Genomic DNA, 20,279 nt, shown 5'->3' on the forward strand with positions numbered 1-20,279 from the left:
TGCTAGGGTCGTGAGAGATGGCCGCGACTTTGGGAGGCCTTCATGTAGCAGTGAATTGACCCTGGATGATGATGTACATACGAGAACATGTGCGCAAATGACAGATGTTTGGCCAAGTTTCTGTTAATGCATAATAATCCTCCACCACCCGACACGGCCAATCAGTAAAAAAAGTGTCACGTTGACAAAAGACAAAATAGTTCACTACTTTAGCCCACCGGTGTGTTGAAGAGTGAATCCACAACATTTACAATTTTGTAAACGACACATTTGATAAATAACGCGATCTCACCCAAATACGTTTATCATGAATACTATTGGTCGCGAAAGCCTGCTACGTGTTAAACAGCCTCAAGGCAACTATACCTGGTGTAGGATAGCTATGGCTTACAAACACCAGCTAAATGACAGCTACAGACTGCCTGTGACAGACACTAGACAGCTTTTGCAGGTACACGCAGCCTGTCTGTCTGTTGCACACACATGCCAGCTATGTCCGGCACAGCACAGGGCACGGGCGCAGTCGCGGGCAGCAAGCGGAAATGCCAAGCGACGCGCGATGAGCGAGATCTATGGCGAGCTGGAATTCGAGAGCGAGGATCGATCGACGCTTTTCAGTGGCGGTGAAAGGCGAGGAGCAACAGAAATAATGCGGTGACAGCGCCATCGTCGGCTCTCCCGTGCCGTCCTCAATCTCTGCGCAACCCACCACCCCCTCCCCCCGTCTCCCGGTCCAATTTTTACAGACGCTGCAGTAGCGGCAGCACCATGCTTTGACAGCTTAATTAGCTCCTCTGAGCTGCAGTTACAGCGGGACGCGTGCGGAGCGCATTTCCACGGAGCGCTCTCGGGGCATTTTACATTAAAGAAAAATTGTTCGCTAAAAGTTGCCCGGCAGAGCGAACTTTAAATGAAAATTAAAAATCGTACTGTTGAGTTTTTTTTGGTGGGGGGGGGGGGGGGGGAGGAATGCCAGTCGTTATGATTCGATGCACTTCCATCGTGGGTTTTTTTCACTCGCGATAAGACTTTACAAAAATAAAACTGAAAGTAAAAAAAGTGAAACGAACTCGCTTGATTTTTTTCGCTGCGGTGTGGTTTTTTCTCCCAGCTCGTTTTAAAAGCTTAACTTTCTTCTGAAAATCACTGGCAGTGTTCATTCTGTTAAGGATGAAAATAGCCGTCGACGAAAGTGTTAATTTTGTGATTCTATCGTAAACAACGACGGATAACAGTGAATTAAAATCGCCAATCGTGACTATGACTGCTGCCCACCAGCAAGGGCCACTGAGCGAGGCATGACTACGACTGGTCAAAGTGAACTGCTTACTTGTCAAAGTTAACTACCACTACTATAACACTGGTCAACCAAAAAAAAAATTCTGGCCTGGACTTTTGCAGCTGTTTAAGACTAATTTCACGGTGCTGATTCCAAATCTGATCTCAGATTTGCTCTATCACATCTCATTTTTATGCTATCGGCATACCCCATTTTCATTGATTTTACCCGAAATTAACTCTGTCACTTATGATTGCAAGTTGTTGCGAGTCAGTAACTGCTTTAGTGTTAAAATATGGTGCTGTATTTTTAGGATAGTGTGTTTATAATATCATTTTATGTAGGTATCCACATTTATTTAATATTTTTCTTCTGCAGTTTTCATTGAAAATGCAATATTTGATATCTCAAAAACATGATGTGATAGGCAAAAACTAATGCTAGATTTGGAATCAGCACCCCAACCTTACCTAAAACCGATGGAATACCTTATGCCAGAAAAAATGTGTTGACCAGTGTTATTTTTACTCGTCTCAACGAGGAGATCATGTGACGTTTTCGCGACGGCCGGATCGCCGATGAAGACCAAAAATCGTGATTGGCTCCTCGTGCAAGTGGACGGATTTACTGAGTTCACTGCTGAATGCTGAGCTCAGTAAATCTGAGAAATGTGTGCAACCAACGCTTAATAAATAAGAATGCATGCACTTAACCGTGCCGTCGTTACTTTCCCGAATGAAATATTCAAAAGGACACGCATGTGTTGGAAAGTGTTACAGACAGAATCCGTGTGTATGCGTGTGTTGTTTTCCTTTCCTGGTTATACATTGGAATTCCGCGTGTAAATATCGCCCCCTACTGGCAGACTAATGCCCGCTTATAGGCAAGGTGTCACAGAGCCTGCCGCACAGGGGCAGCTGCCACTGGGGAGGGGGGGGGGTCCCCTATGCCAAATAAAAAAAAACGTCTCCCCCTACTGCCAAATTAATGTCAGCTAACAGACCAGCTGCTGAGTGAACTTGCGCCAACAGAGACAGCTGCCACTGGGGGTTATCATTACCACGTGATGAACCACTTCGTTGGGCTATGATATGTGGCAAGGTCACTTCTGAAAAAGAAGCAAGTAGCTCAATGGGCTTTATCTGGTAAGATAATATATATATATCTAGTTTAGTTTTACTTGTAAATAATTTTTAAAGTCATCTCTTTAACTTCACTATACTTTGCACTCCTAACTTGTATTTGTACTGTTTGTTGTTACAACATTCTGACCTGCCTCTTACTGGTCATCTGTGAAAAAAAGCTTCATATCCCCTCAATTTTCTCCAGTATAAGTACATATTTTGATCCTGAAACGCTTGAGATGCCACGTGATGAAGATGATGATGTAAAGCGCTCCGAGATTCATCGACTTCCAGGAGGGTGCTTTATCAACAACCAATCACAGCACTCATCATTAGCATCACCATTGAGCTGACGAAGTGAAAACTGCTGGCTAACTGAACAGCACTTGATGACGGCAATGATGAAGATGAGTCAATTAGACTAAAGCAGTGAACTCGACCGAAGCAGTTTAACACGAAGTAGGCTTTCGCGACCAATATCATCCATAACAGAGGGGTTTTTGTGGTTAGATCGCATAAATGTATAAATGTGTCGTTAAAACTCGCCACCACCCTACACAGCCAACTAGTAAGGGTTGTCACGTAAACAAACATGCCAATTCGTCACTAGTACAGCACTACCGGTGTGTTGGAGAGCCAAGCCACAACATTTACAATCTGAGTACGACGTTTCGCCAGTAATTATAACTAGCTTCATCATGCGACAGCCAGATTTGTGGAGAAGTCTTATTGTTTCGTTCCTTATTTAGAGGCGTAAATGTGGCGAATGCAGTCACACCATCACCCCGCACAGAAATCTGCTCTTATCAAGACGCTCATTCATTGAGTTAAGAAAGTGTCAGATGGTGACAGTCTGAGAAGTGAAATTCAACATGTTAAATAAGCGCTGCAAACGAACGGTTACAATGATGCACAAATCAACAGGGCATTGAATGCTAAATCAAATAACACGAGCATTGAAACTGCCTAAGTAATTAAAACGATCAAATACCGTACATTGCGGGAGTAACTGATAAACTAGCCAGATGTTTGGAAAAAACATACAGAAATTAATATCTTGCACAAAAGATGTATTACCGAAGCTATCAACAGAACGTGTGTACAGGATTAACTGCACGTGTGGTAAATGTTATTTGGGCAAACAGGACGAGACTAAAAGAACATCAGAGAAATATTATATTCTCCCAAATACAACTGTCAGCAGTAGCAGAACACGCGTGCCAACAAGGACACTCAATTGATTTTGATAATGTTGAAGTTACGTGCAAAACTAGCTACTACTGGCAAAGACTAATTAGATAATCTATCGAAATTGAAATAAATACAAATAATTGTAAACGTTCGGATAGCTACCCGCCTTAGTGCTGCGTTGAAGCAAATCATAAAATAATACATTATTTAAATGAATGCCTATAAAGGGCAGCGTACTTCAATAGGGATTACCGTTGGTAGGGCTATTTTAATACTCACAATAGACAGGAAGGACAAGATCAAAGGGCTCGCATAATGCACATGCATCATGTGCGTTGACTCATTAATCCACCCCCCCCCCCCCCCCACTTTGTCCAAGAACGCAGAAGTGTGGTTACCACATCTCCACCTCTATATAAGGAACGAAACAGGAGGACTTCTCCACAAATCTGGCTGTTGCCTGATGAAGCTAGTTGTAATTACTGGCCAAACGTCGTACTCAGATTGTAAATGTTGTGGCTTGGCTCTTCAACACACCGGTGTGCTGTACTAGTGACAAATTGGCCACGATCTGTTCACGTGACAACCCTTACTAGTTGGCTGTGTCAGGTGGTGGAGTGTTTTAACGGCACTTTTAGATATTTATGCGATCTAACCCAAAAAAAAACTATATTACACTGTCAAAAAAGATGTGTCCCTGGGTAGTAAGTATTATTTCCTAATTGCTTATGCCTCAAAAGTAGAGAAAATGGCTATTATTCCCCACAAACTTTTCTTTTGTGACCAGGATATTGATATTTTGAATGTACCGTAAAGTCCTGGTTACAAAAGCAAAGTTTGTGGGAAATAATAGCAATTTTCTCTACTTTTTAGGCATAAGCAATTAAAAATAACACTTACTACCCAGGGACAAAAATCGTGTCACATCGTGTTATAGACCAAAGCAGTCGATGATGATAATGATGAGGATCTCAGCGATGAGGATGAGTCGATGAGACTAAAGCATGCTCGACTCTAAGAAATCCACAGACGACGACGACGACTTAATAAAAAAACAAATCTACGTGTTGTTTTTGCTCGTTGTTGTTTAACCAGACTGAGACTTCGGCTGAAATAGGAAGAAGAAAAAAAATGTTACTGTCTAAATAAGCACCGACAATTACTTCGAGCCGTAGCAGCAGCAACAACAACAACAACCTCTTGCCGAAGACACTGCCATCGCCTACAAAGGGCTCTCGACGCAACGATAAATGCCATCACTCTCCCGAGCAGACAATCCCCATTCGCCTCTTAACGGACAGCACTGCATTCATCCACTCTCCCTGGCGAATGAATGAGGGTGAAACAGCTTCCGAAAGAAAGTAGTTGTCTCGTCTGAGTCAAGGTTCCCGTCTCATCAATCGGACGCCCGTTTAAGGGCCGAGTCCTCGACGAGACGTATTTACCGAGCGGAATTACCTGTCACGGTGCAGCAGTGGCAGCAGCTGCCACAGCGGTTGCCTGGCTGGTCAGCGGCCCCGCACAGCCTTCTATCCATCGGGTGATGTGTGCGGGTTTGCAGCGCAAAGGTGAGTCGACCGGTGAGGTCTCGTGCGTGCTGGGGTAAAGTGTGGGTCAACGCCGAGGTGTTCCAAGGATTAGAGAACGGTGCCGGAAATAACCTCAAGGTGGGCAGGAACCCCCTTCTTAGAGCTCCAGGCTAAAAATGAGCGGAGGCCCTTCCACTGGCGGTGGTGCGATCGAGCAATTGCAGGGGCCGCGCCTTTGACCGTGGCCTTCAACACGCGTGCACCGGCGACGGTTGCACAGCGTACGGCGGGATGGGGGGGGGGCATGCGGCTCGCAGCGTGGACGATAGAACAAAGTGCGCAAAGAAGCGGGCAGGGCGAGTGCACGCGCGCGCACTTGGGAATGCGACGAGAGACGAGGCGGATGGAACGCGGTAGGATTCAAGAACACGCGTCGCGTGTGAGAGACCATCACGTTGACGGGGCGTGGGCAGGAAGGGATGATGATGATGATGAAGGTGGTGGTGGCTGTTAGGGATGATGGAAGATACCGAGGAGGACGTCCAGCGAGGAGTTGAAACAAGTCGTTTCTGCACCATCGCAACCCACACGTTAACAGATACACAGACAAAGATACCCCGTAAAGCCTCAACAGACTGTTGGGGGAAGTGCTGTTCGCGAGCACCTATGAAGGCTGGAACGGGACACGAGGGGGTGGGTGGCCAGCACTACGCTCGGCCGACTTTGTCTCCCGAGTGACGATGTGTACACACCGCACCAGGTAATCATTTGAGGCTGAGTCGACCTAGGGGAAGGCCCAGTACCGGTTCAGATAATCGCCGGGTTCGTAGAATAGCGCGCTAACCGCTACGATACCGCTCCCCACGCACACACGATCACTCTGTCTCACTCACATCATCACTCACACACGCACACGCATACATACACACAGCGGCAGCACACGCGTGCGCGCTTACGCCAGACATAAATTAAAGGACAAAACACAGAAGAATTGCGGCGAACACAACAAAGGCGAATTTACCCTCTGCTCAAATTGGCTAATTTGCTCCCATGGACGGAGGCACAAGACGATGGATGCCAGCCATACAAAGATAAATACCCCGCCCCCCCGCATAGCCTGAATGGACTTGCTGGGGCAAGTGCTGTTAGCGAGCACCTATGAAGGCAACAAAAACGGCACACGAAGGGGTGGGTGGCCAGCATCACGACCCACCGGCCTTGTCTCCCGAGTGGCGATGTTTACACACCGCACCAGGTGCTCATTGAGGCTGAGTCGACCTAGAGGAGGCCCAGGACCGGTTCAGATAATCGTCACTGATGTTGGCCGTGAGCGCGAATCGAGCTCGGGTCGCCGGGTTCGTAGTGCTGCTTGCAAACCGCCGCGCCACCGCTCCTCCCCCACACACACGTACACACGCACACACACACGTACACACACCATACACACACACACGCACGCACACACGGGCTGGGACGCTGGTTGTTGATGGTTGGTAGCATCGCCACCAAGCCCGACCATCGCCACCACTAATAACGCCCGCAGCGAACGGGAGATCGGATTAATCTCTGACACCGCCAATGATCCCGCGCATACTCATTAATGATGAGAGGGGGGAGAGGCAGGACCCAGTCAATAAAAACTCAATTTCGTTCTCCGATGACGGCGGGGGTGGCGAAGCGGGTGGCCGATGAGCGGGGCGAAGCGCTGCGATGGGGGAGATTTGACGTGGTGAATCCATTGACGTTGCCCCTTGCTTGATGTAGTGCGCGGCTGGGTCGGGGGTTGGGCGCTCGAGGTAAGGAGGAGCTTCTGGCCCCTATCGAGGCACCACGTTCCCCCCAACATTGACATCAGAGAGACGGATTGATTTATTTGGGCAGGATGTTCCACGATTACATTTCTCGCCTGGCTCCGGCTTTGGTTGCTCTCTCTCTCGCTCTCCCTCTCTCCTTCTTCTCTCTCTCTCTGTCCGCTTCTCTCTTCCCCTGCCATGCGCCGTTTCGCTGCCAAACAACTGCCGAACACCGAAATAATACCGGCGGCGATGACATTGAAAACCCCTGCCAGAGTTGGAGAAAGAGAGAGGTAGGTGGGACTGCAACTGGTGGAGATTTGTGCAAGAGTTAGAGGCTGCGCGGACATCTATGGGAGGTTTTTTTTTGGCAGTATCAAAATTACGAATAAAAATCACGTCGAGATATTATCCTTCCTGGCAATAAAAACAGGAGGTGTTAAGATGTTCAGGCAGCAAACAGACACCTTTTGCAAGGAATCACGTCTGCATTAACCACACGTACTTGTGGCAAAACATGCAAACGAACATGCTCTGATGATATATGCATTAATTCTAGATTTGATATATGCATTGCCTTTGAAATCGATTGGGCTACACCAGAGACGGCCTTTTCTGTGACGTCGTCTCACCAGTGTTAGACCAAACAACGCCAAAAGGCCAATAATACAAAGACAATGCAAGTATCACAACCCTTATAGCTCCGGTTGAGCAGTTATAATGCTCAAGGATTTTTCCACTGTTTGCAAAAAATTGGGGAGAGGTCGTGAGTCTTGAAGTGAGATTTGGAGACTCAAAGCGAACAATATGGACAGACACAGAGATAAGGGTGTAGAGAGACACAGAGGATGAGAGACAAGAATTGAGAGAAACAGAATATGTATTTATTTTGGAGGAATCCGATGAGCTATAAAGCTCTTGTTCACAAACGTCCCAGAGGCAGACGTGGAGATGGACTCAGAGAGGCAGAGGCTTAGGGGGAGATACACAAAAGGCAGGCGTGGGTGGAGAGAAAACCACGCAGAGGCTGATGCAGGCACAAAAACATACACGGAGTTGTATGCATGTTGAACTTCTTTTGCACCGTACGTAGCCAACCGTGCAAATCGGATGGTCGCTGGTCGAGACTGAGATCGGAGCGGCAGTCAAGGGAATGGAGCGCGTACCGAGGGGACTTCCAACGGAGGAGATGGAACGAGCAACACGGCGAATTTGTTGCACCGCAAGATCGCAAGAGGCGGTGGCTTGCGGAGGCCTTCATCCAGCAGTGGACCGACCACGATGACCATTTAACGACGCATTTCTACTTACGCGATCTAACCCCAAAAACCTGTATTGCGATGGCTCAAAGCAATCCGCGGCGCAAACCAAAGTCACTCGAGAGTAATCGAACGAATTAACAGGCTGATTAAATATTGACGCATTGCTTGCCTTATTGATTCCTTCCATTATTTCCGTGCGTTAATTTTTTTTGCCTATATATAATCCGTTTTTTTTCTTTTTAAATTGCCGAGTTCACTGTTTGAGCAATTTGCTTAGCCGGCCATTACGCCCGTTCATGCATTTCCAGGACAATATAACGCTTTATATTACGAATGGCCGTGGGGTGTGTGTGTGTGGGGGGGGGGGGTTAAGGGTGGGGAGTAATTTGACCAATTACCCTGGCACACAAAAGCCCGGCGTTTTTGTAATGTGGGATAATGGGATCATCAAGGACTTGTCTCCACGTGGACGCGAATGCTCACGGCCTTGGCACAAATTGGAAACCCTCCTCTGTGTAACTCACCCCCCATAGCCGCTGACCGCAGATGCCCTTGGGCTACGGCTAAACAACAGGGGGCTTCACTGGCCGCCACCAAGACAATATTGCAATTCACGCGACTGAGAATATGAATGGGAGTTATGTATAAACTGGGGGGTGCGGTGCGGAGAATGGGGGGGGGGGGGAGTGGATTGTGGGCTCCCGGGACTATGCAGGGTCTTGATATTGGCTGTCTGAATTCCCGGCGTAGGCAACGCAGCCCGAGGAGGATTCCTAGAAGCGTCTTCGATCCGACTCGGCGAGGTTCCGTCATTAACGCCGCAATGTTAAGAATGTTGCCTTCGTCTGGCTCTGCGAGCCTCAAGCGTTTCCACTCTCGCGCTCAGGATTCACGACTGTGCCTTAGCCTGGCTCTGTGAGCCTCAGTCATACACGCTGTGACGCTAACGATTATTTAACGTGACGACTTAGTCTGGCTGAATGAGCCTCATGCGTTACCTCTATCGTGCTAACAATTCTTCAGGGTGCATTCGTCTGACTCTGTGGTGCACGGCCATCGACATTTAAATTGGAATCTTAAAGGTGACTGAGTCTGGCTCTGTGAGTCTTGTCCAATGAGATCCTTCGAGGTGGTTCATGTTACTCTGCCAATGGCATCAACTGTGGGGCACCTCCCATCAGCACGGTCCGTCACGTACGGTGCGAAGGAAGTTCAACATGCAGTACGTACATTCAGGGCAGAACTAAGCCTTACCCCCTACACGGGTAGGAGATATGAGCCAATTGTCGCTCGTGTCGCATGAGCCAGAGACGGATCGTTGCGTCGCGAGAACCGCGTGAGGGCTTGCAGCGGCTTAGCGACGCGTCCATCCAGCTGTGGATAGACCATGGCTCAGTGATCCTCGAAAGACCCCGGATGCTTTGCGCAATTGGACCTGGCAGCGGCAGTACCAACGGGCTGACGACGGTCGAGTTCACCGAGGGGTCACGTGTGGCGGGGCACCGTGTGGGCACCCCGACCTTCGAATGAGCATGGCCGGCGTGCTAACGTCGCCCCAAATCGCCATTCTCACAGCAGTGGCGTGAGCAGGCGATTGCAGCGCTGAGCCTTTACCCCCCCTCTTTGGACGATCACGAAGGGCGGGGTGGGGGTGTGGGGGTAATAAGTGCGTTGTGTGCGTGGCTGCACCGTGTTAAGGGGCCGTCCATAAATGACGTCACGCGATTTTGGACGATTTTTGAACCTCCCCCCCCCTCGTCACACGGCGTCACAAAAAGTCAGACCCGCCCTCAAATATGACGTCACAAAGCTCTGCCCCGCCCCCCCCCCAAAAAAAAAACTAAAACATGCTTAAAATCGCTTTAAACTATTGTCATTGTAGTGCGTATTTAATGTGGCGCTGCACTCTGATGTTGTCGGAGAAAACATTTATTAAAAAGTCTATTTAATTAAGTAGAACGTGTTGTCCATATTTACTTAAAGTTGCGCATTTTGATGTGACGTCACATTTCTCAATCGCCCCCCCCCCTCGCCACACATCGTCACAAATGTCTGACCCCCCCCCCCCCAGGTGCGTGACGTCATTTACGGACGTCCCCTAAGTGCTCGCTCGATACGCACACGACGACTTTGTGTGCCCGTGTACTTCCTGTGCCCGCGTGCTACCGGAGTGGCAAATCCCTGGCCGCCCGGGGCCGAGCGCTCCGCTCGGAGTCTGCCACAGCTTTAATGTGTCCCGACACTTGTAGGGAATGGCAAGTGTGAGGTGCTCTGTTGCACTGAATGCGTGTGGGGTGAGCAGTGGGTGACGGCCCTCGAGAGATGCGACGACGTTTAATGCCACTGCGAGATGCAAGCTGTGTGCTGTGGCTCCCCACACAGCAGCGTGCATTTGTTTATTCTTTTAAACAACACTCGCTCGCCCGCACGAAAATCTCACCGAATCTCGTGATTTTGTATTCCGGAGGGTCCTGCCAAGTTTTTTTCCAGGAGGGGGGAGGGGGGGGGGTGATCGCTGTGTAGATCCCCACGGGGTGATTGTGCAAACGTGGAATAACTTGCGGCCGTTATGTCCGGCACACGTCGGCTCCGACTCTTGCGAATGACCCCAAGGGATCTTTGACGTCCACCGTGGGTGAAGAAGACGACGCGGGGCATTATTACGATCGTTAACCCCGCAGCAATAACCAGGGCGGACGTCAGATTCGAACCGTGAACTTCCGCAATAGGCAGCGACCGGTTCCGGCTGTTGCAGGAACACTCCCGGAGGCTTCCTCGAGCAACGCTCAGCTTCAAGCAGAGTCGAGAAGGAGGAGGGGGGCGATCCTTGCAGGAGCGGGTGTCCAACTCAGCCCATCGGCAAGCGGAAGGAAGCAAGCGACAGAAATCCACACCCTTCCTTCCCCTCCTCCTCAGCCTGCCGCTGCTCCTCTCGAGCGGATCTCAATTTTTCACGACAGCCAGAACCGCAGCACCATTCATCTGATTGCAATCGAAGGCGCTGGTGGTTCGTCATGAATAAACAACACGGCACAAGAGGCGGTTAATCGTGACAGCAGAAGGCCGTGATTTCCGTGGGGGGCTGGGGGGGGGCTCCCTCGCCATCCTTCCCCCCCACCCATGCTAGCACTAAACAACCGGGAGGCACTCTCTGTGAGGGTGAGGCCTTGCGCCCACGTGAAACACTCTGAGCTGGACCGTTTCTACGTCTGACGTTCACAATCGAAGAGTGTTTCCGTTCCGCAGCGACAATCAGCTCTCATGTGAGTGACCGAGAGACCGACCGAGCGACCGACAGACAGACCAACCGAGCGAGCGAGTCAGCGACTGACCGAGCGACCGACAGACAGACCGAGCGAGCGAGCGACCGACCCACCGACCGAGTGAGCGAGTGTGCGTCCGACAGACCAACCAAGCGAGCGAGTGAGCGACTGAGCGAGCGACCGACAGACCGACCGAGCGAGTGAACGACCGAGTGACTGAGCGAGCGACCGACAGACAGACCGAGCGAGCAAGTGAGCGACCGACCGAGCGAGCGAGTGAGCGACCGAGTGAGTGAGCGAGCGAGTGTGCGACCGAGCGAGCGACCGACCTCGGACACGTTGACGCGGCCCTCCTGGAAGGTGCAGCTGTGCGGGTTGTCGGTGCACACGTGACGGTACTTGCACCAGTGGCAGGGGTAGGGGCTCCCCACGCAAGACAGGCACCTGCGGGACGGCGGCGGTGACGTCATCATGGTCGCCGTCATCGTCATCATCGACGTCATTATCATCATCACAATCAATGGGCGGTGCTACCAAGTAAAGTGGACTCATTGTCTCTGTGATGGTTTGGGTGGGGTGTAATGAGGTGGACGCATGAATATATTAAGAAATACAAATACATCCTCCCCCTTGAATAGACCCTTGGGGTGATGACCAGGATCACCCCTGGCTGTCTTTGTCTCCAAAGTGCTGACGTTTACACACTGCACCAGGTGACTAATTTAAGGGTGAGTTGACCGAGGGGAGGCCCAGGACCGGTTAAGATATCCGTCACTGATGTTGGCCGTGAGTAGGAATCGAACCCGGGTCGACGGGTTCGTAGTGCAGCGCGCTAATCGCTACGCTACAGCTAACCCACCGAAGAATACTGACCTACACACACACAAATGCGCATATACTACACACACGCACGCATGCCACGTGCACACCGCGCGAGGAGGCGTGTTTTGCGAGTGCCGGCAAGCAGTGGGCGACTCACGACTCGTGCTCGCTGCAGTTGAAAAAGGTGAGGTCGGTCCCCACGAACTCGAGCCCCGTCTCGCGAGAGCGGAGCTGCAGGCGCACCACCCTCGTGCCCTCTGACAACGCGGAGCGGACACACGTCAAGGTCAAGAGGTCATCGCGCTGACGCCCACCACTGCTATCCCTCTCTCGCAGTCCTCGGCACGGTGCGCTGGTTAGACGCAGCGAAGGGGACGTTAGACACCAACGGCAGTCGGTCAGTGGATCAACGGGTCACCGGTTGCTCTGTGGATCAATTGGTCGGTCGGTCAAGTCAGTTGTTCATTGGTCAGTTGGTTGGGCAATCGGTCGGTTAATTAGTCAGTCAGTTGTTCATTTGTCAATTGGTTGCGAAGTCGGTCAGCCAATTGGTTGGTTAATTAGACAGTCAGATGTTCATTGGTCAGTTGGTTGCGCAGTCTGTCAGCCAATCAGTCGGTTAATGAGTCAGTCAGTTGTTCCTTGGTCAGTTGGTTGGGCAGTCGGTCAGCCAATCGGTTGGTTAATTAGTCAGTCAGTTGTTCATTGGTCAGTTAGTTGTGCAGTCGGTCAACCAATCGGTCGGTCAATAAGTCAGTCAGTTGTTCATTGGTCAGTTGGTTGCGCAGTCGGTCAGCCATTTGGTTGGTTAATTAGACAGATGTTCAATGATCAGTTGGTTGCGCAGTCTGTCAGCCAATCAGTCGGTTAATGAGTCAGTCAGTTGTTCGTTGGTCAGTTGGTTGGGCAGTCGGTCAGCCAATCGGTCGGTTAATAAGTCATTCAGTTGTTTATTGGTCAGTTGGTTGCGCAGTCAGGCAGCCAATCGGTCGGTTAATAAGTCAGTCAGTTGTTCATTGGTCAATTGGATTGACAGTTGGCTGAGCAGTCAATCGGCCAATTTGTCGTTCAGTTGGTCAGTCGGAGGGTCCGACGGTCAGCTGATCGGTCAGTCGGTTGCCCGATCAGTTGGTGAGCCAGTCGGTCAGTGGGATGGCAAGTGGGCCCGGTCGTACCGGGCTGGATGGCGATGCCCTGGATCTGCTTGTGTGACGGCGAGAGACACGTGATGCTGCCCTCGCCGAGCTGCCCCTCCACCTCGGCGTGACCGCCAAACGTGCAGTTCACTCCGCCCGACAGCTCGGGGGCGTTTTCCGCCGTGATCACGAGCTGCGTGACACACGCGGACACACGGATACAAGATCGACACACGCGGACACGCGGACAGATCAACACACGGACACCCAGAAACACCGACACACTGAACTGACCCACCGACACAGCGACGGACAGACAAATCGATGGAGTGATCGGCCGACGGACCCATCACGAGATGCAGACAAACAGATGAACAAATGCGACGTAAAAAGTGGATTTGATGGACTACCAATAATCGTGCGCCTGATTGTCAACTGCGTAATCTGATGGTGTCACTTAAAAAAAGACACCGCTGATGAAGGAGAAGGGACGCCACCCCAACGCTCCACCTCTACTCACGGATCAAGAGCCCTCGTGCAGAGTGCCGGTGTTACGACGTGAAGGGGGTATGAGTGAGGTCATCTGGGATGGATGATGCAGCTGGAGCAATGAGCTTGGCCTTGGGCAGAAAACTTGAGAGTGGTGACTCAACCATAAGAATACGCGCTCACACACACGCACACCCTCACACACACACACACGCACGCGCACACACACACACGCACACACACACACACGCGCTCACACACACGCGCGCACACACACACACGCACACACACACGCGCTCACACACACACACGCGCACACACACACGCATACACACACGCGCACACACACGCGCACACACGCACACACACACGCGCACACACACACACACGCGCGCGCACATGCGCACGCACACACACGCGCACACACACGCACGCGCACACACACACACGCACGCGCACACACACGCACACACACACACGCGCGCGCACACGCACTCACACATCGACGCGTGCGTGCGCGCGTGCGTCCTCCCATAATGTTTGAATTGGTCACTAACAACACTGCAGGGTCAAGTGCGATTAAGCGCTGACTGCGTGCGGTGCTGAAATCACGCACGGGACGGTGTCCATCTCATCGTAGCCTTTGTACCCCGGACTCCCAAGTGATGCTGAATCGTGGAGCGCTACCACATTCACACGTTCACGCTACGCGTTCACACACGAACAACAGATAAAGATACCCCGGGCAGCCTCCATAAGTTGCTGGGGTACAGTGCTGTTTGCGAGCGTCCCGTGAAGGCCGACACGGCACACGATGGGGGTTGGGTGGCCAGCACTGCGCACGATCACCTTTGTCTCCCCAGTGGAGCGAGAATCGAATTCGGGTCGCCAGGTTCGAGGCGCGTTTAACAGTTACACTATCGCTTCTCCCACAAGTACAAGCACAAACATCCCCCGTAAGGCTTTGTCAGACTGTTGGGGCAAGTGCTGTTCACGCGCGCACGTACACGTACCCAAACACAGACACGCACGTGCACAGGACCCACCTTCTAGTACTTCAGCAATCACACAAATGCTTACCCCCCCCCCACCAACTCTACCCCCTGCCACCCCCCCAAAAAACGCTGTTTTTTGACACAAATGAAGCCACTTTTGCAATCAGGCACAATCACAATGCGCCATCAGGGGAGTGGCCACGCCTCGCGCTCTCGCGCAATCACGCGCGCATTCAGTGGGCCGCTCATTCTTCGCTCGGCTCATTCGTTCGATCATTCACTGAAAGAGAGAATTCCATCGCTACGCGGGCACCGGAGTGTGCGTATGGTCCGTCGTGCAACTCTACGCCAATCAGCGCGACCCTTCTGTGCGCGTGTCTGTGTGCGTGCGTCTGTCTGTGTGCATGTCTGTGTGCGTGCCATGTGTATGCGAGATGGGGAGCGGTAGCGCGCTGCGCTACGAACCTGGCGATCCAGGTTCGATTGCCGCTCACGGCCAACACCAGTGACGATTATCTAAACTGGTCCTGGGGCTCCCCTAGGTCGACTCAGCCTCAAATGAGAACCTGGTGTGATGTGTAAACATCGTCACTAGGGAGACAAAGGCGGCCGGGCGTGGTGTCGGCCACCCACCCGCTCGTGTGCCGTGTCGGCCTTTATAGGTGTTCGCTAACAGCACTTGCCCCTACAGTATGTTAAGGCTACACGGGGGATCTTTGTCTTTTTTGCCATGTGTATGACCAATAACGATGGTGAAAATATTAAACGGGTCCCCTGGGCCTCCCCTAGCCCGACTCGGCCTCAAATGAGAACCTGATGCGGTGTGTAAACATCAGCACTGGTGAGACAAAGGCGGCCGGGCGTGGTGCTGGTCACCCACCCCTTAGTGTGCCGTTCTGCCTTCATCGGTGCTGCTCGCTAAGGCACTTGGTCCAAAAGTGTGAATTACTACAGGGGAGGATCTTTGTCATTGTGTAAATAAATGCTTATTGTATCCTGGGCACACTAGGGGAAGATGATTCGAGTCAACGATGTAATACACAGGGAAAAGTTAAAGGAACGAGAAAGGGAAGAGATCATGAATGGGAAATAAGGAGGATGGGAAAGGAACGTAGAAAGGGGAGCAGAGAGTGAGGAGAGATGAGGAGAAGCATGAGGGAGAGTCTGCATCAGGGCCTCGACGCTACTGCTGCATGAAGGAGCAGGAGCGGCGTCTGTTTTCACAGCGGGCGGCAGGGAGAGCGGAGGGGTTCAGAGTGGGCGTGGCCACGCGGAAGCCACGTGATGTACGGAAGGCTTGAGCTGATTTAGATATAGATCCAGAGGTAGAGAAACTGTATATAGATGAGAGTAAAAAGGGATTCAGAATAGAGGTGGCCACAAAGAAGTCACGTGATTTACGGGGGACTTGATCTGATTTCGAGAGATGTGTTTGTGCGCGCGTGCTCGTCTTTGTAAGTCTGTTCGTACATTGTGCAATGATGACCCACTTCACACCGAAGCGCGGCCATGTGTGGACACAGAAATGTACCAGTCGCGAGTCCCCGACAGACATCTCCAATTGTTTATCGATCTTGTTACTGTCTATGATCAAAAGTGCGTGTTTACACCCCGCAAAGCCATCACGGACTTGTGGGTGCAAGTGCTGCTCTAGCGAGTAGCACTTATGAAGGCCGGCACAGCACACGATGGGGGTCGGGTGGCAGCACCACACCCAACAAAGGCAAAAGATCCCCCCGTATAGCCTTAACAGACTGTTGGGGCAAGTGACGCCGACGCGTCGCATGATAGAGTTGGTGTGGTCAGCACCACGCCCGGACGCATTTGCCTCCCTAGTGGCGATATTAACAATCACAGACATTCGCAAGCTGGCAAAAAAAGTAACACGAATGAAATAACACTGCACCCCGAAATGAAAAACAATATTCAATAGGCGACGTTTTGGGCAAATGGCCCTTCTTCATGGAACACACACTCACTCGCATATGAACGATCGCTCGCCAGTGTCGTATTAAGCTAGTGCGGGGTCTGTAGTATATATTTGCTATAAAGGGGCCCTAGATAAAAAAAACACATAAATATTAAAACACACATTTTTAACTTGCAAAGTAAAGTAATTGTATTTTTTAATTCGCTATACAGTCAGACAATACGACAAAGCGCTATCCTTAAACACCCAGCCGTTCTTAAAAGTTGAAGGCAGTATAGTACTATAGCAATAGAGCAAGTGCAGAATCACTGAACCAAAATTGATAGCTTGAAAGCGTTTATCGCGGGGCCCTTGAAAGTGCGGGGCCCATAGCATGTGTAGCCACTTGTGCTACTGGGATAATTCGGCACTGTCGCTCGCTCGTACCGGCACGCTGGAGGCACTGACGGAGACGCTGACGGGCCGCACGTGAAGGCGCACGCACTCCGCAGGGAACTCCGCGAACCTCCTGGGCTCCTCGGCGCGTGGACACAGCTCCCTCCGCGAGCACCTGGCACCCAGCAGCAGCAAATCGCAGCAGCAACAGCAGCAGCATGAGGAGCAGCAGAAGCAGCAGGAGCAGCAGCAATAGCAGCAGAAGCAGCAGGAGCAGCAGCAATAGCAGGAGGAGCAGCAGCAGCACCAACAACGGCAAGCAGCAGCAAGAGGAGCAGCAGCAACAGCAGCAGGAGTAGCAACAGGACATTTAGAGACGTGAGGTTTAGAGTATTCGGACTGCTATACATTTCGTGATCAGCCAACCCGTTAAGCTTCTGAAAACGAGCTATATGGCTCAGTGGGCCTTACCTGGTAAAATCTAAACAAAGTTTATGAATATTTTAGATGCCAATCAGCAGCCTGGATATTTGTTATGCATGCATGGTTTGGCCAGTTCCATTAAATGGGTGTTTGGCTTCAATGTGTGCGTGGAAACCGCAGTGTCAGACTAAACGTCCGATAGGCTGAGGACATCATTTTATAGATGCAGTTCAATGGACTGTGTTGGCATTGGCGGGCCAGGCGTGTCGCAATTGTCATCAACAGCGCGGCCAAAACGTGTCCAAGTCTCGCCGTGACCACGTGGTTGGGTCGGTGGCACTAAAATTAGAAAATTCCACGTCTCTATGGCAGCGGCCAGGATGTCCTTTGGCACAACGAATCGCGTTGGTTTGCTGCCGAGCCGAGCAATCTCTCTCCAGGTTGTTTTCGGGTTGTGGGCCCACGCGTAGTTCCGGCACGATGCTATGTCTGACGTTTCGCTCCCACGTGCTACTGCCGGGGGGCACGGGGGGGGGGAGCTTCTTCTGAAATTCCTGCAGAAGCTCCCAGCGTGTGGAACGAAACGTCGGACACCGTGCCGAACACCACGTGGCACGACCCCCAGCGCGAAACACAAACAGCAGCTGGACATCTGTGAAAAATATCTTTACAGCTCATCGGATATCTCCAGTCTAAATAAAGATTCTGATCCTGCAGCACAACCGCAATAACATCACCAGGCGGTACTCATTTTAGAGACCCTGGAGCGATGTTGGTTGATGATTTGAAGTGATTATGGTGGTGGTGGTGGTAGCGGTGGTGGTGAAAGAGCAGACCCGATCGTGGCCCTCATTTGAACTCGAGGTGTGGTGATTGGAAGGCTCCCCCCTGCTGCTCTACCTGCTGAGCTATAACCAAGTGAGCTTCGAAATAACACGACGTTCAAAAGAAGCGGTTAAATGACACGTGAAATGTGAAACCTGGAGGGGAATTTTTTTTCAAAATAATCGATGGCTATCACGGCCGAAGCCCAGGTGTGATGTTGGCAAGGTGGGAGTGTCTCGCTTTGCAGTAATGGAGGGTGGTGTTGGGGGGTGGAATAGATAGAGCAGCTAACGCGGCAAGAAATGCGTTGTGGCATGTGAAGCACGGTGAAAGAGAGGTGGGAGGAAGCCGAGGAATAAATAAATAAATCTGAAACAACTCGCGCAACCTTGTAGAACATAACCCATAACCGACTCGGCGTGGCATGCTCGCACACACACACACATACACAAAAATTGAGACCGCTCAACTCAATGTCGCGACAATTACTCGCCAATTACTGTTCTCGAATTTTCTCCAGGACACGCAATCAGTCGAGTTAATCATCGGTTCTGATTGGCGGTCACAGGCAATTAAATCTGGCGGCAGGCAAATATTCAATTTCAGCCCGAAGATTGCCACTATTCTCGATGGAACTGCCCACAATGTATTTGAAAATATGGCCCCGCGTGTGTTCGACTAGCAAACAGCGTATGCCGATGAGTTAAAAAGTCAATTTACCCAACCAAATAAATAATGCATCTTCGCAGCTATGCGTATATTTAGGAGTTTGGACTTCCTGCTTTAAGAAGCACGAGACATGTTTATCGCTGGAAATATCTGGCCCGTGAAGAAAACGCAGACTCATTGGCACGTTGACACAGGACTTCTGAAAACAAGTAGAATAATTATTTGAATATTTCTTCAGTATGAGCTAAGTAACTAAGTAGCACTGTCTTGTAATAAATATGTTGTTTTTCCAGTAACGTCCTATCTGAGATTGGACGGAATCGGTCACGTGTTCTGACACAAAAGGACGTGCACATTTTTTTTTCATCATCTTGCCAAATCCTGTTGCTGTTGTTGTTGCATACAGCTCAGAGGCGCACGGAGCCAGCACCTCTGAGAACCTCGGTTCGAATCCAGGTTTCAGCCAGTGCCTGTGATTAAACTGGGTTCTCAAGTGTAGCGAGTTGGCGTTTCAAGTTTACAAGCGAACGTTTCTTGAAACCAGGTGAGAACTCACGAGATCAGATTGAGTCTCACATTTCACAAGAGTAACCTGAGCAATGAATCTTCCAGTAGGTAGGGGGGCAGTGGGGGGGGGAGTGACAACCGTAGAAGTAAGAAAAAGGTTGCACATAGAAGAAGATGTGATGATGTGATAGGAAGGAAACGGGCAATATTTCGACACATATAGAGGATGGACCACAACTGCGAAAATAAAAAGCGTGTAGTTGTTGTTGTTGTTCGTAAAAATTAAAGGAACCGGAAAGAGAGGAAGACCTAACAAAAAATGGCTTGATGACGACGACGTAAGAGATTGGTCCCAGAAAGATGTGGCCACGACTTGAGCATATTGGCACAAGACAAAGAGGTCATGATGAAGGTCACTTGAAGTTATCTCAGAGGCAAGTTCTGTCATATCCACTTCCGTGGACCAGTCTCTAACATGGGGAGGGGTGAGGGGAGGGGGTTGAATTGCCCCCGAGAGCATTCCCAAAGGATGTTTCATTTCGGGGGAGTGCCGCCAATAGCTCAATCAAGATGACAATTTTCGGAGAAAAGGATAAAAAAAAATATTAAGAATTGGCGAATCGCAAGATGTTAGTCTGGATTTTGCGCAGATCACCCCACGGCAATT

At 50.7% G+C, this 20,279-nt stretch overlaps 1 protein-coding gene across 3 annotated transcripts in view; it reads right to left on the bottom strand.

Annotated features, from left to right (window-relative positions):
• The window catches only part of LOC133351691 (plexin-A2-like), a 310,302-nt gene that overhangs the window by 114,832 nt on the left and 175,191 nt on the right, over positions 1–20,279 (bottom strand). For all 3 annotated transcript variants that reach the window (XM_061567099.1, XM_061567100.1, XM_061567101.1), the window contains exons 8-11: positions 17,240–17,363; positions 13,439–13,592; positions 12,421–12,520; positions 11,771–11,885 (exon numbers count right to left, since the gene is read on the bottom strand). In XM_061567099.1, coding sequence (XP_061423083.1) covers positions 11,771–11,885; positions 12,421–12,520; positions 13,439–13,592; positions 17,240–17,363 — 493 coding nt within the window. The remainder of the gene's footprint in view (positions 1–11,770; positions 11,886–12,420; positions 12,521–13,438; positions 13,593–17,239; positions 17,364–20,279) is intronic.

This window comes from Lethenteron reissneri, chromosome 38 (genome assembly GCF_015708825.2).
Source record: "Lethenteron reissneri isolate LAM-NWPU_2019-01 chromosome 38, ASM1570882v1, whole genome shotgun sequence".
In the NCBI taxonomy this organism is placed as follows: domain Eukaryota; kingdom Metazoa; phylum Chordata; class Hyperoartia; order Petromyzontiformes; family Petromyzontidae; genus Lethenteron; species Lethenteron reissneri.